At 33.6% G+C, this 16,202-nt stretch overlaps 1 protein-coding gene and 1 pseudogene across 1 annotated transcript; both read right to left on the bottom strand.

Moving 5' to 3' along the window:
* Positions 1–281: 281 nt before the first annotated feature.
* On the bottom strand, positions 282–1,389 carry LOC126723121 (hydroquinone glucosyltransferase-like; annotated as a pseudogene).
* On the bottom strand, positions 1,371–11,750 carry LOC126723120 (hydroquinone glucosyltransferase-like). The gene is made up of 2 exons (XM_050426406.1): positions 11,453–11,750; positions 1,371–2,640 (listed from the first exon to the last, which is right to left on the bottom strand). Exons 1-2 carry the CDS (start codon positions 11,733–11,735, stop codon positions 1,517–1,519), a joined length of 1,407 nt encoding a protein of 468 aa, XP_050282363.1. The 5' UTR covers positions 11,736–11,750; the 3' UTR covers positions 1,371–1,516.
* Between the last annotated feature and the right edge of the window lie 4,452 nt (positions 11,751–16,202).

The raw sequence follows: 16,202 nt of genomic DNA on the forward strand, positions 1-16,202 counted from the left end.
AAAAAAAAAAAAAAAAAAAAAAAATCACTTTCCAGCACTTTGTGTAAAATTGAGGTTGGCGATTTTTTTTTTTTTTTAAGAGAGAGATCAAGAGAGTAATTTTTCAGCATTTGTGTGTGGGATAGTAATGAGTTCTACACTAAAACTGACAAAAGCAAACACTCATTGCCACATCTAATGAAAGTATTTTTCTTTTTCTAGTTTTTCTTTGTTAAACAAAATTACATTTTATTTATTGACTACTATTAGGGGCTTAATTGATACTCGCTTTAGTACATAAATATTTCTATTGGTTAAAATTAGAGAACTTTTTTTATTAGGAGTTTTAGGCGGTTGCCTACTTTCCTCATACCATGAGCCAGCCCTCACAAAATTGATTACCATACAAAATGAAAAACAAAGAGGAACAAATTAGAAAATTGAGCAAGAAATGTATTGTGTCCTAAAAGGAAGGTTGATTTTTCCATTGGGATGCTAATGCAGAGAGTGCCCTAGTAGAAGACCCATCTACACTTAGTGCTTTCTCAGCGGCAATCTTTTAAGTCTTTTATATGCTTATGAACTTTCTTGCCTCCTTCTCCGACTATAAGATCCTTTACGACTTTTGCAATTTCCTCTCGGTCCGCTAAACCTTTCTCGTTAGCTTTAGGTCTCAACGCCACTTTTAGATCCTCAGCTAATAATACTGTATTCATTTTTTGTTCTGCAAAAAACGGCCATGTAATAAATGGTATTGCTTGCATGATACTTTCCAGGGTCAAATTCCAACCACAGTGACTTAATTAAGAACCCACCAGTGGAGCTGTGGCTAAGCACTTGGGCTTGTGGTACCCAAGAAGGCACCATCAGACCCTGCCCTTTGGCCCTCTCTACAAACCCTTTTGGTAAGAAAGCAAGAGGGCTCTTGTCATGGCTTTGGTCATTAAGGTACCCAGCATTTGCTGATTCATTTGGACTTCTTACCACCGATAAGAACTTTTGGCCACTCAATTCCAATCCTAAGGCTAGCTCAGTCATTTGGTTATAAGAGAGAGTTCCACCACTACCAAAACAAACAAATAGGACAGACTCCCTTGGCTGATTGTCCAACCATCTTAAACAATCAGACCTATCAACCTGATTGCTTGAACCAATTTGCACGATGGGTCCAACTGGATAAAGTGAGATTTTTCCTACTTCTTCTTCGAAAGCTTTTATAGCACTTCCTTCCAATTCCATGAAGGTATTAACCATAATACCCTCAGTTAATCGGAGTTGTTTTCCGATGCGGAAAATCTCTTTGTAATACTCACTTGTTCGATCTTGAGCAGGTTCTATAAGATCTCTACCGTGAATAGGTATGCACCCCAGAAGTTTCAATGGCTCTGATAGGTCTCTAAAATGCAAACGCTATACTTATAAAGGCACATATAAATATGCAATACAAGATAAAGTGACAAAATAAGAAATTAAGACTAGACAACATAAAGAAAAACAACTGAAGAATAGAGTTGAAAAGCAAGAAAAGTATCATGTTCTAAAAGTCAGGATGATTTTTCCATTGGGTTGCTAATTTAGAGAGTGCCTTTGTAGAAGAGCCATCTGCACTTAGTGCTTTCTCAGCAGCGATCTTTATATCTTTCATACGATTATGAACTTTCTTCCCTTCTTCTCCAACCATGAGACCCTTTACAACTTTTGCAATTTCCTCTCGATCAATTAGACCATTTTTGTTAGTTTTTGGTCTCAGTGCCACTTTTAGATCCTCAGCTAATAATGCTGCATTCATTTTTTGTTCTGCAAAAAGTGGCCATACAATTAATGGTATACCTTGCATGATACTCTCTAGGGTCGAATTCCAACCACAATGAGTTAAGAATCCACCCGTGGAGCCATGGCTAAGAACTTGGGCTTGTGGAGCCCAAAAGGGCACAACTAGACCCTGCCCTTTAGTCCTCTCTACGAACCCTTTTGGTAAGAAAGCAAGAGGGTTGTTGCCGAGAGTTTGGTCACTAAGGTATGTGGCATCAGCTGATTCATTATTTGGGGCTCTTACAACCCATATGAACTTTTGGCCGCTCAATTCCAATCCTAAGGCTAGCTCATTGGTTTGTTCATATGAGAGGGTTCCACCACTCCCAAAACAAACAAACAAGACAGAGCCATGTGGTTGATTGTCCAACCAACTTAAACAGTCTGACTCTAACTTGTCAACCTGATTGCTTGAACCACTTTGGATCGGTCCAACTGGAAAAAGTGGGAGATTTTTAGCTTCTTCGTCTAACAAAGCTTTTATGGCACTTCCTTCCAATTCCATGAAGGTATTAACGATAATACCTTCGGCTAATCGGTACCGTTTTGTGCTGGTAAGAAACATTTTGTAGAACTCACTTGTTCGATCTTGCACCGGTTCTAAAAGATCTCGACCGTGAATAGGTATGCACCCTGGAAGTTTTACTGGTTCTGGTAGGTCTCTATACTCGCATGAAACTGTCTCGTCCAGCTTTGGCAAATGAAGAACCAAAGACAACGCGAAAGCATTTGAGGTGAAGAAAATGTAGGGTGAGATGTTGAGTTCCTTAGCAATATCTAGCGCATCAAGCCCAAAAGGATCGACTACAAAAGCGGAAAATCGATTAGACTTTAACACATCACGAAGAGGTGGCAGTGAACGAGTTAAGGTGAGCATAGCTTGGACTCCATGCTTTAGGCCTTTGATCTCCTCCTCCTCCAATATCACTGGAGGCAGAAAGACGTGATCTATGCTAGTAGGGAGGGCTTGAAGGACTGCTTTCATGGCTTTGGATGGAGACCCAAGTACGGGAATGATACATGTGATGTGGAAGTCGTGGTGAAGAAGAATTAGCTTGGCAAGCTCTACAAGAGGGATGAGACGTCCCATCCCTGGACTTGGTAGAAGAGCTATGTGGGGTTTTTGTTCCATATGGACAATATACAAGACTACAATATAATGCTTTGAATAGATGGCTTTTGAAAGAGAATATAGAACGATTTTTATGGTTGGGACTTGTAAAGGTTGGATGGTTTATATAGGCGTTTTGGTCAAATACGTGTGTATGATTATTCGATGGAGTGGAAATGAGAGAAAAAAATCAACCAATTAGATTTTATGTACCATTGGCACAAACGTACTTGCATGCGTTAGAATGACGTAATTACAAACGTTAGTCTTCGAACTTTGTTTAAATAATAAAATCAACATTTGAAACCTTTTCTCTTCTCTTCAGTAAAATTAAATATATTAAGAGTAGTGATACTTACAGAACACTTTCATACAAATTTTACAACAAAATTTAAATGGCAAGTTGTTAATGGTAATTAAAAAAGTGATGTTAATTGTATAGTTTAAAACCAATTAAAACTTGACACTTAACTTCTATTGTGAATTTATTATAAAAATATTATAAATGTAGCACTAAAATGATTATATTTAAGCTTATTTCAGCTGTGTTTAAAAATAATTTGAGGTGAAAGTTTTCAGATTTTTATTGTAGAGGGGTCAAAGAAATATTTGTTTATATATATTGGTTAGGTTTAGGGGGTTCATTTGAACCCCTAAGATGAACATAACGTTGTCCCCTAATATAAACATACATCAAATGTGTTAGTGTGACGTAACTTATTTTTTTTTTTTAGAAACCTAGTGTGACATAACTTCAATAGCAAATCTAGGAAAAAAATTACCCTTAAATTAGCATTTCCAAGTCATATCGAAGGAATTTCTTCCTATAATTAATTGGCAAATGTGAGATTATTGACTACTCAAAAATATGAAAAAATAATTAGGTCCTCAAAAGTTTTAATTAGCGTTAGAAAATATTAAAACAAAAATAAAATAGGAAACTTATAAAACCAACCCATATTGCAGATATTGAGAGGAGAGAGGTTGTCATATCAAAACTATATATGTTGAGAGGAAACCTTCTTGAGCCTAAATAGTTAGAAAATCCTCTCCATAGATTTGGTGACTTATAAGTTATAACTATGGTTGAGATTCTTGTGTGTGTTTTCTGTTTTGACCGAATCATAATTTGAGTAACTAATTATTCGTATAAGTTGTTTGGGGTCTAAATCATATTTTTCAATTAATATAAGAGCATTCAGATCTTGTAGGGGTCAAAATAGATTTTCTTCAATAGTATCAAAGCCTAAGTACAGTTAGAAATATTTTTCCAAGATTGTGCAAGGCTCATAGAGATTCCTAGGATGTTAGCCTGCGTGTTAATGAAGGCAGGTTGAGATAACAAAAGAATGATGCCATCAAAGTTGTGAAGACCCATGATTGCTCCATACTTTTATATGGTGAGATAAATCTCCTCAATGTTAAGATTAATTTTCAAGGGTTCAAGTATTAAATTAGATTTATTTTTCTGTGTAATCTTGAGTAGAATGTATTCTAGGACATTCATGTACTCTTGTAGTTTTGTCAGAGATTTTCAAAGGGAAAGATTGTTAGGGTCATATGTATATGTAATTGGCATATCCTATAACAAAATACACTTGTACTTGGGTAGATCTAAGTGGATTCAAGGTTATCATGAAGTACTTTGAAATAGTTTTTCAAGTGATAGTATTGAAGACATGAAAACTGCTCAAAGAGCAAGTGGTGAAAAGTTGAAAACTGGGATCTCGATATCTGGATCGACACTTTCAATCTATCAAGATTTAATAAACCTCAATACCTACCTCAATCTATCGAGCCGACAGTTTTTAGAATATAGCTTGTAATGTTTTATTCTAATTGACTATTTGTTTATGAGCTTGTGTAAACCTAATAGGAATATGAGAGCCTATTTAAAAGGCTCATTAAACTCCTATTTAAATAAAGTGTTAGAGAAAGAAAACCCTAAGACTAATGCTTCATAATGTTTTCTTATTGAAACCCTAATCTCCAACTGTTGAACCAATGAGATCAAAAAATAAAAGAAAGAGATCTTGCTGCGCTTCTTGGTTCTGTACCAAGCAAAGTCTTTAACACCAATAATTGAAGATCTTATTCTTTTATTTTATTTAATTATTTGAAGATACTGCAAATCAACTATAACAATCTAATGAGTTGCTGTACAATTAGTCACATACTGAGATTCGTGCAAAGCAGTTAATCGCGGATTGGAGATCTATGCAAAGAAGAAGTCTTCTACAAGATCAAGTCCAATTAGGGATTAGAGCAAAGGTCCAACTATAGGTTGGTATTTTGAGATAATTCGGGTAGTGGTAAGATTTCTTATGTTTTTAATCTTTTATTCTAGATTAGTGGATTTTTGGAAGTGATGACCTAAAATTCACTCGGTGGGGGGTTTTTGCCTTGTAAAGGTTTTCCTCATTAGTCAACAAATCACTTTGCCAAATTTAATTTCCGCTGCACTCTAGTTTAAATTTGAGATTTGTTTGTGCCTCCACAATATTGCATGTAATTTAGATAATTAATTAACTTAGGTAATTGAATTAACTAACTAGGGTCAATCTACAACCCAATAGAAAGAAACACAGAAGACATGAGACAATATCCTCTTGTAGTGGCTTAATAGACTACTAAGAAACATGTTAGTGGGACATCACGATGCTACATTTTTTTCTTTGACAAAAAAAATCTGTGTTAGAGGTTAGAAAAAATCATCTTTCAAGTAGGTTTACTACAAATCAGATTACATGTGTGTGCAACAAGTCAGGGAAGTTTACTACTAAACAAGACATTCATGAAAGATTGAAGGTATTTCTATGGATTGAGAATAGTAACAAAGGCTTTGCCTATAAGTTGAGGAACAGGATAGTTAAAAGGCCTCGCCCCGGGGGGGGGGGGGGGGGGGGGGGAGGGGGGGTGGTTGCTGAAAGCTTTTGTCTTGTGTTGCATGGATATCAAAAGTGAAAGGCTGTAAATGAATCAAGTTGTTCATAAATAATTTGGGCTTAAATCGATAAAAAGTTCATTAATGTTTATTTGTTTATAAACAAACCAAAACTTGATACAAAACAATCTAAGTTAAAATTCATTTATGGGCTTGGTAATAAGCATAATATGAGCTTAAGAATAAAAAAGCCACATCTTGCTAAGACTTTAAGTAATTAAGAGTTGTGATTACTCGTTAAAATCAAATAGGTTTGACAATAAGTTTGATTTGGATTGGACTTGATAATATACTTGTTTTAGATCTTAAGCTCAAAAGCTTGATATTGTACACGAGTTTGAACTTGATATTTAGCTTGAGCTAGACTTGATTAATGAATTAAGCTGAATTCAAATTTTTAGACGAGCTCGAGCTCAAGCATCATTTATAGGTTTAGATTGAGTTCGAGCTAAATTTGAACATTTTACATTCGTTATTAAGTCAAACTTAAATGCTCACTATTCAATAAAGGTCGGCTCATTTATAGCCCTAAATTGTATTAAATATAATTTTGATGCAGTTGAAAAGAATGGCAAAACTTGTGTTTCTTTTATTGAGAGAAACCATTACGGCTAACCGATATATATAATTAGCACTCAAATTTTGGGGCAACGTCAATTGAGGGTGCGGAAGCGATGGCGATAAACTTCGCGGTAAGAGTATCTTTCAACAACAAACATAATTGAGTAGCAACAGAGATGATTAATCGATAACTTCTTCAACTGAACCCCTAACACTGTTTAGAATTGGGTTGGGCCCTTAAGAAACATAACCTTGTACATACTCTTGCCAATTGAGTTTTTGTTTGGGCAAGCTTGAATCGCTTTGTGTGAAAGAGGCAGAGCTAGTAGCTGGGCCGACCATCTACAAATTAGAAATTGGAAAAACCATATAAAGACATGATATAGTCAAACAGTCAACAACGATACATGATGAAAGTGATATGTAATAAAATAGACTATTGAGTACAAATATTCTATTTAACTTTTTGTATTTAACCGATTACAACTTACTATATATTTGATTAACTATTTTAATAAAATAAGTCATATTTAAAATGAAAAAAAAAAATAATTATATGGCAATTTGTAATTGGCAGAGCACAAAGTAAAACACAAAAAAGTAATATAAAAGATTTGTATTTCTAAAAGAGAAACAAAGACTAGCTTAAGGTATTCTGGGACATAAAGCAACTACTTTAAATAGAGTTTATTCTTAAATTTTAAGTGGTAATAAAAAATTTATTTAACTTTTGGTATTATTTTTTCATTTAAAATAATTTGTTAGATGCAAAATTATGAATCAAAACTAATTCATAGTATTACTCAATGACTATACAGTTAAAATAAACACTATCTATTAAGTGAAACATCTATATACTAAAAAATTATGATTGAAAATTTTAATGAAATTATATATTTAATATCTCAAAATAAAATCTGAGTATAAATATAGTTACTATTAATTAGTTATACATTTATTTAATTTGTTTGTACAAAAAAATAATTCTTTTTTATTATATAGAAGTGTTGACATGGAAAAAAGAAAAGAAAGTGAAGATGAAATTTTATTTAAACAATTTTTTTTTTATTATAAAAAACTTAAGAGCTATCTTTCAAGAAAAAAATAAAAAGGAAAATAAAGCAAGAACTAAAGCTCTTAGAAAACTGTCAAACCTGAAGTGACGGACTAGACTCATTGCAATGCTCAATGGAGAACATAGTATGAAGTGCAACTAAGAAACTTAAGAAAAAAAAAAAAAAAAAAATCACTTTCCAGCAATTTGTGTAAAATTGAGGTTGGCGATTTTTTTTTTTTTTTTTTTTTTTTTTTTTAAGAGAGAGATCAAGAGAGTAATTTTTCAGCATTTGTGTGTGGGATAGTAATGAGTTCTACACTCTAAAATTGACAAAAGCGAACACTCATTGCCACATCTAATGAAAGTATTTTTCTTTTTCTAGTTTTTCTTTGTTAAAAAAAATTACTTTTTATTTATTGGTTACTATTTGGGGCCTAATTGATATGCCCTTTAATACATAAATATTTCTATTGGTTAAAATTTGAGAGCTTTTTTTATTAGGAGTCTTAGGTGGTTGCCTACCTGCCTCATACCATGAGCCAGCCCTCACAAAATTGATTACAATACAAAATGAAAAACAAAGAGGAACAAATTAGAAAATTGAGCAAGAAAAGTATTGTGTCCTAAAAGGAAGGTTGATTTTTCCATTGGGATGCTAATGCAGATAGTGCCCTAGTAGAAGACCCATCTACACTTAGTGCTTTCTCAGCAGCAATCTTTAAGTCTCTTATATGCTTATGAACTTTCTTGCCTCCTCCGACCATAAGAACATAGTATCGATTTTGATTCAAGGACGGGTCAAAGATTTGATTCCAATACAACATGGTTGCTATAATCATTTAAGGAGGTATATATAAGATTAGCATAAACTGAATAAACTCTTTTCAATTGATCATAATGCTGAAAGCCTGAAACATAATGATTAAAAGATATTCTCATGCACGTACCCTTTAGATGCAAAGTTGAAATGATATGATTTTTTGGGTCCCTGATGGCGTTTGGATTTATAGAATCTAGTAAGCACCAACTTTTTTAATTTGTACTAAAAGTGCTGAAGTCTCTAGTTAATTCATGATCATTAAAGTTTAATCACCTCAACAAATTACAATCAAAATGAGAATGATATGTTTCATATTTATTAAAACATAATCCTAAAAGGTGAATCATATCGTGAAATGATTTTTTTTTTTTTTTTTTGAGATATGTCGTATATTGTTTTGAATTATATGATAAATGAAGACTTTAAAAAAGCATAAATACCTATAAGGTATATATATTACATACTTAGGATATACTCTTGGTCAAAAAGGATATACTCAATTACACAATTATGTCTTTCTCAAAAAAAAAAAAAAAAATTACACAATTATGTATATAAAATTTAACAAATCTAACAAATTATGTAAGTAATTTAGAAAATATATTTATGATATATAAAATCAAATTTGTGACACTGAATTGTGTTTCGGTTGAACAGTTTTTGTACAAATTGTAAGATGCTCACCACGCAAACACAAATAAAAATTCCTATTAATAGGTCACCTATCACAAGATTAATACAATATACTACCATTCATATATCACATAACTTTAACAATTACAATAAAAATAAGAAGATAGTACTAAACATTCTCAAAAAAAATGAGGGAGTTTTTGCTAATTAGACTCTAAGCAAAAGATGGAATTTGACTACCATGTTTTACATACAATTCTTTAAAACTTCACTTCTTGTAATTGCAATTTCACAAGTATACTTTAGCTTCATTTTCCAGCAAAAGGCTGAATAAATTGGTGCTAAACAGAGACAACTGAGAAACTAATAGGGAGAATTAAAAGAAAATCAGAAATATTAAATCTTTTTTTTTTTAATGTTTTGGTAATCCTAATTTAAATCTCTTTCACATATTTTTAGAAATGGACCCAACATTAGCAAATAAGTGCTTGATGCATGTGGAAAATGATGACGAAGAGAACAACGCTTGTGGAAACAAATGGCAATAAGAGAGAGATGAGGGGACCTAAAATCCGTGGTCCAACAACAACAGGGTGTTCAAATCTTCAAGATTACTCATATGGGCCCAATTGAAATTTTGAAAACCCAAGATAAAATCCCTCTTATCCAGTTTGTTTGCAAGAAAAAATCTATAGGAAACAAATAAGAAACAGAGAATTGAAAACCCTAAATTCGAAACCCTAAACCCGCTTTGCCCTAAATTTCTATTCAAATCAAACACAGAACTTAAAACCCTAAATTCAAAAATTGAAAACAAAAAATAAAAACATAATTACCTCTCTTAGCTTCCCTCTCTTTCTCTTTGGCTCTTTGGGTTTCGCTCTCTCTTTCTCTGCGAATCAGCCAAAGATTTGAACGGTTAAGAGGTCCAACATGAAAGGTTTGGAAGTGGAGGGTGAGGGCTACCTTGAGATCAGAGAGATGGAGGGTGAGGGTTGAGATCGATTGGAGATGGAGATGAAGGGAGAGGTTTGAGATCGATTGGAGATGAAGGGAGAGGCTTCAGATCGGGCTTCAGAGATGGAGGCCGATATCAGATGGGTGGAAAATTATTTTTAGTTTAGCATTTATACCATTCCTAAAGCCGCAGTTTTAACCCGCGGCTTTAGGCAAAACCTGGGGCTGCGTTTGAAAAATGCGGCCCCATCCCAAACTAAAGCCGCATTTCTAAAACGCGGCTTCAGACGAAATTTAAAGCTGCGTTCAAAACGGGGCTTTAAGGTTCATTTGGGCCGCGTTTTTTAAACGGGGCTTTAGTATGGGACTTAGGCCGCATTTTTATCGATCAAAAACGCGGCCTCAGAACCTGTCTATGGCCCCACGTGGAAAACGGGGCTTTAAGGTTCTTTTAAGCCACGTTTTTTAAAACGGGGCTTTAGGATGGGCCTTGGGCCGCGTTTTTTATGGCCGCGGCTTAAAAAACGCGGCCCAAGGCCCCCGCGTTTTGTAGTGCTTTTATACGATTATGAACTTTCTTCCCTTCTTCTCCAACCATGAGACCCTTTACAACTTTTGCAATTTCCTCTCGATCAATTAGACCATTTTTGTTAGTTTTTGGTCTCAGTGCCACTTTTAGATCCTCAGCTAATAATGCTGCATTCATTTTTTGTTCTGCAAAAAGTGGCCATACAATTAATGGTATACCTTGCATGATACTCTCTAGGGTGGAATTCCAACCACAATGAGTTAAGAATCCACCCGTGGAGCCATGGCTAAGCACTTGGGCTTGTGGAGCCCAAAAGGGCACAACTAGACCCTGCCCTTTAGTCCTCTCTACGAACTCTTTTGGTAAGAAAGCAAGAGGGTTGTTGCCGAGAGTTTGGTCACTAAGGTATGTGGCATCAGCTGATTCATTATTTGGGGCTCTTACAACCCATATGAACTTTTGGCCGCTCAATTCCAATCCTAAGGTTAGCTCATTGGTTTGTTCATATGAGAGGGTTCCACCACTCCCAAAACAAACAAACAAGACAGAGCCATGTGGTTGATTGTCCAACCAACTTAAACAGTCTGACTCTAACTTGTCAACCTGATTGCTTGAACCACTTTGGATCGGTCCAACTGGAAAAAGTGGGAGATTTTTAGCTTCTTCGTCTAACAAAGCTTTTATGGCACTTCCTTCCAATTCCATGAAGGTATTAACGATAATACCTTCGGTTAATCGGTACCGTTTTGTGCTGGTAAGAAACATTTTGTAGAACTCACTTGTTCGATCTTGCACCGGTTCTAAAAGATCTCGACCGTGAATAGGTATGCACCCTGGAAGTTTTACTGGTTCTGGTAGGTCTCTATACTCGCATGAAACTGTCTCGTCCAGCTTTGGCAAATGAAGAACCAAAGACAACGCGAAAGCATTTGAGGGGAAGAAAATGTAGGGTGAGATGTTGAGTTCCTTAGCAATATCTAGTGCATCAATCCCAAAAGGATCCACTACAAAAGCGGAAAATCGATTAGACTTTAACACATCACGAAGAGGTGGCAGTGAACGAGTTAAGGTGAGCATAGCTTGGACTCCATGTTTTAGGCCTTTGATCTCCTCCTCCTCCAATATCACTGGAGGAAGAAAGACGTGATCTATGCTAGTAGGGAGGGCTTGAAGGACTGCTTTCATGGCTTTGGATGGAGACCCAAGTACGGGAATGATACATGTGATGTGGAAGTCGTGGTGAAGAAGAAGTAGCTTGGCAAGCTCTACAAGAGGGATGAGATGTCCCATCCCTGGACTTGGTAGAAGAGCTTTGTGGGGTTTTTGTTCCATATGGACAAATATACAAGACTACAATATAATGCTTTGAATAGATGGCTTTAGAAAGAGAATATAGGCGTTTTGGTCAAATACGTGTGTATGATTATTCGATGGAGTGGAAAAGAGAGAAAAAAAATCAACCAATTAGATTTTATGTACCATTGGCATAAACGTACTTGCATGCGTTAGAATGACGTAATCACAAACGTTAGTCTTCGAACTTTGTTTAAATAATAAAATCAACATTTGAAACCTTTTCTCTTCTCTCTAGTAAAATTAAATATTTTAAGAGTAATGATACTTACACAATACTATCATAAAAATTTCACAACAAAATTGAAATAGTAAGTTGTTAATGATAAATAAAAAAGTGATATTAATTGTATGGTTAAAAACCAATTAAAACTTGACACTTAACTTTTATTGTGAATTTATTATAAAAATATTATAAATGTAGCACTAAAATGATCATATTTAAGCTTATTTCAGCTGTGTTTAAAAATAATTTAAGGTGAAGGTTTTCAGATTTTTATTCTAGAGGGGTCAAAGAAATATTTGTTTATATATATTGATCAGGTCAAAGGGGTTCACTTGAACTCCTAAGATGAACATAACACCGTCCCCTAATATAAACATACATCAAATGTGTTAGTGTGATGTAACTCTTTTTTCTTTTTTTTCTTTTTTTTCTTTTTTTGAGAAACCTAGTGTGACGTAACTTCAATAGCAAATCTAGGAAAAAAATTACCCTTAATTAGCATTTCCAGGTCATAACGAAAGAATTTCCTCCTATAATTAATTGGCAAATGTCAGATTATTGACTACTCAAAAATATGAAAAAATAATTAGGTCCTCAGAAGTTTTAATTACCGTTAGAATATATTAAAACAAAAATAAAATAGGGAACTTATAAAACCAACCCATATTGCAGATATTGAGAGGAGAGAGGTTGTCATATCAAAACTATATATGTTGAGAGCAAACCTTCTCGAGCCTAAATAGTTAGAAAATCCTCGCCATAGATTTGGTGACTTATAAGTTATAACTATGGTTGAGATTCTTGTGTGTGTTTTCTGTTTTGACCGAATCATAATTTGAGTAACTAATTATTTGCATAAGTTGTTTGGGGTCTAAATCATATTTTTCAAATAATATAAGAGCATTCAGATCTTGTAGGGGTCAAAATAGATTTTTTTTCAATAGTATCAAAGCCTAAGTACAGTTAGAAATATTTTTCCAAGATTGTGCAAGGCTCATAGAGATTCCTAGGATGTTAGCCTGCGTGTTAATGAAGGCAGGTTGAGATGACAAAAGAATGATGCCATCAAAGTTGCGAAGACCCATGATTGCTCCATACTCTTATATGGTGAGATAAATCTCCTCAATGTTAAGATTAATTTTCAAGGGTTCAAGTATTAAATTAGACTTATTTTTCTGTGTAATCTTGAATAGAATGTATTCTAGAACATTAATGTACTCTTGTGGTTTTGTTAGAGATTTTCCAAGGGAAAGATGCTTAGGGTCATATGTTTATGTGATTGGCATATCCTATAACTAAATGCACTTGTATTTGGGTAGATCTAAGTGGATTCAAGGTTATCATGAAGTACTTTGAAATAGTTTTTCAAGTGGTAGTATTGAAGACATGAAAACTGCTCAAAGAGCAAGTGGTGAAAAGCTGAAATCTAGGATCTCGATATTTGGATCGACACTTTTGATCTATCAAGATTTAATGAATCTCGATACCTATCTCAATCTATCGAGCTGACAGTTTTCAGAATATAACCTGTAATGTTTTATTCTAATTGACTATTTGTTTATGGGTTTGTGTAAACTTAATAGGAATATGAGAGCCTATTTAAAAGGCTCATTAAACTCCTATTTAAATAAAGTGGTAGAGAAAGAAAACCCTAACCCTAATGCTTCATAAGATTTTCTTATTGAAACCCTAATCTCCAACTGTTGAACCAGTGAGATCAGAAAATAGAAGAAAGATTTTCTTGTACGCCTCTTGGTTTTGTACCAAGCAAAGTCTTTGACACCAATAATTGAAGATCTTATTCTTTTGTTTTATTTTATTTTATGCTGCTATAAATCAACTATAACAATCAAATGGGTTGCAATAGATTTAGTCACGTACTGAGATTCATGCAAAGCAGTTAATCATAGATTGGAGATCTATGCAAAGAAGAAGTCTTCTACAAGATCAAGTCCAATTGGAGATTAGAGCAAAGGTCCAACTATAGGTTGGTATTTTGAGATAATTCGGGTAATGGTAAGATTTCTTATATTTTTAATTTTTTATTCTTGATTAGTGGATTTTTGGAAGTGATGACCTAAAATTCACTCGGTAGGGGGTTTTTGCCTTGTAAAGGTTTTCCCCATTAGTCAACAAATCAAAATTTAATTTCCGCTGCACTCTAGTTTAAATTTGAGATTTGTTTGTGCCTTCACAAGATTGCATGTAATTTAGATAATTAATCAACTTGTGTAATTGAATTAACTAACTAGGGTCAATCTACTACCCAATAGAAAGCAACACATAGAGGACATGAGACAATATCCTCTTGTAGTGACTTAATAGACTACTAAGAAACATGTTAGTGGGACATCACGATGCTACATTTTTTCTTTGACAAAAAAAATCTGTGTTAGAGATTAGAAAAAATCATCTTTCAAGTAGGTTAACTACATATCAGATTACATGTGTGTGCAATAAGTCAGGGAAGTTTACTACTAAACAAGACATTCATGAAAGACTGAAGGTATTTCTATGGAGAATAGTAACAAAGGCTTTGCCTATGAGTTGAGGAACAAGATAGTTAAAAGGCCCCTAAGGGGGGGAGGGGGGGGGGGGTGCTAAAAGCTTTTGTCTTGTGTTACATGGATACCAAAAGTGAAAGGCTGTAAATGAATCAAGCCATTCATAAATAATTTGGGCTTGAAATGATAAAAAGTTCATTAATGTTTATTTGTTTATAAACAAGCCGAAACTCGTTACAAAACAATCTAAGTTAAAATTTGTTTATGGGCTTGGTAATAAGCATAATATGAGCTTGAGAATTAAAAAGCCACATCTTACTAAGACTTTAAGTAATTAAGAGTTGTGATTACTCGTTAAAATTAAATAGGTTTGACAATAAGTTTGATATGGATCGGACTTGATAATATACTTGTTTTAGATCTTAAGCTCAAAAGCTTGATATTGTACATGAGTTTGAACTTGATATTTAGCTTGAGCTAGACTTGATTAATGAATTAAGCTGAATTCAAATTTTTAGACGAGCTCGAGCTCAAGCATCATTTATAAGCTTAGATTGAGTTCGAGCCAAATTTAAACATTTTACATTCGTTATTAAGTCAAACTTGAATGCTCACTATTCAAAAAAGGTCGGCTCATTTATAGCCCTAAATTGTATTAAATATAATTTTGATGCAGTTGAAAAGAATGGCAAAACTTGTGTTTCTTTGATTGAGAGAAATCATTACGGCTAACCGATATATATAATTGGCTCTCAAATTTGGGGCAACGTCAATTGAGGGTGCGGAAGCGATGGCGATAAACTTCGCGGTAAGGGTATCTTTCAACAACAACCATAATTGAGTAGCAACAGTGATGATTAATCGATAACTTCTTCAATTGAACCCCTAACACTGTTTAGAATTGGGTTGGGCCCCCAAGAAACATAACCTTGTACATACTCTTGCCAATTGAGTTTTTGTATGGGCTAGCTTGAATCGCTTTGTGTGACAGAAGATTAAAAAAAGAGGCAGAGCTAGTAGCTGGGCCGACCATCTACAAATTAGAAATTGGAAAAACCATATAAAGACATGAAATAGTCAAACAGTCAACAACGATACATGATAAAAGTGATATGTAATAAAATAGACTATTGGAGTACAAATATTCTATTTAACCTTTTGTATTTAACCGATTACAACTTATAAATATGTATTTGATTAACTTTTTTAATAAAATAAGTAATATTTAAAATGAAAAAAAAAAAAAAATCAATTATATGGCAATTTGTAATTCATGGAGCACAAAGTGAAACACAAAAAAGTAGTATAAAAGATTTGTATTTCTAAAAGAGAAACAAAGAATAGCTTAAGATATTCTGGGACTTAAAGTGACTACTTTAAATAGAGTTTATTCTTAAATTTTAAATAGTAATAAAAAATTTATTTAACTTTTGGTATTTTTTTTTTTCATTTAAAATCATTTGTTAGATGCAAAATTACGAATCACAACTAATTCATAGTATTACTCAATGACTATACAACTAAAATAAACACTATCTATTAAGTGAAACATCTATATACTAAAAAATTATGACTGAAAATTTTAATAAAATTATATATTTAATATCTCAAAATAAAATCTGAGTATAAATATAGTTACTATTAATTAGTTATACATTTATTTAATTTGTTTGTACAAAAAAAATAAATATTTTTATTATATAGAAGTGTTGACGT

Source organism: Quercus robur, chromosome 4 (assembly GCF_932294415.1).
Source record: "Quercus robur chromosome 4, dhQueRobu3.1, whole genome shotgun sequence".
NCBI classification, from domain to species: Eukaryota; Viridiplantae; Streptophyta; class Magnoliopsida; order Fagales; family Fagaceae; genus Quercus; species Quercus robur.

Excerpts from the sequence above, each read along its gene's own strand:
- LOC126723120 (XM_050426406.1), bottom strand. The coding sequence starts at position 11,735 with ATGGAACAAAAACCCCACAAAGCTCTTCTACCAAGTCCAGGGATGGGA. Across the intron at positions 2,641-11,452 it reads CTTAACTCGTTCACTGCCAC|CTCTTCGTGATGTGTTAAAG; the intron begins CTCTTCGTGATG and ends GTTCACTGCCAC.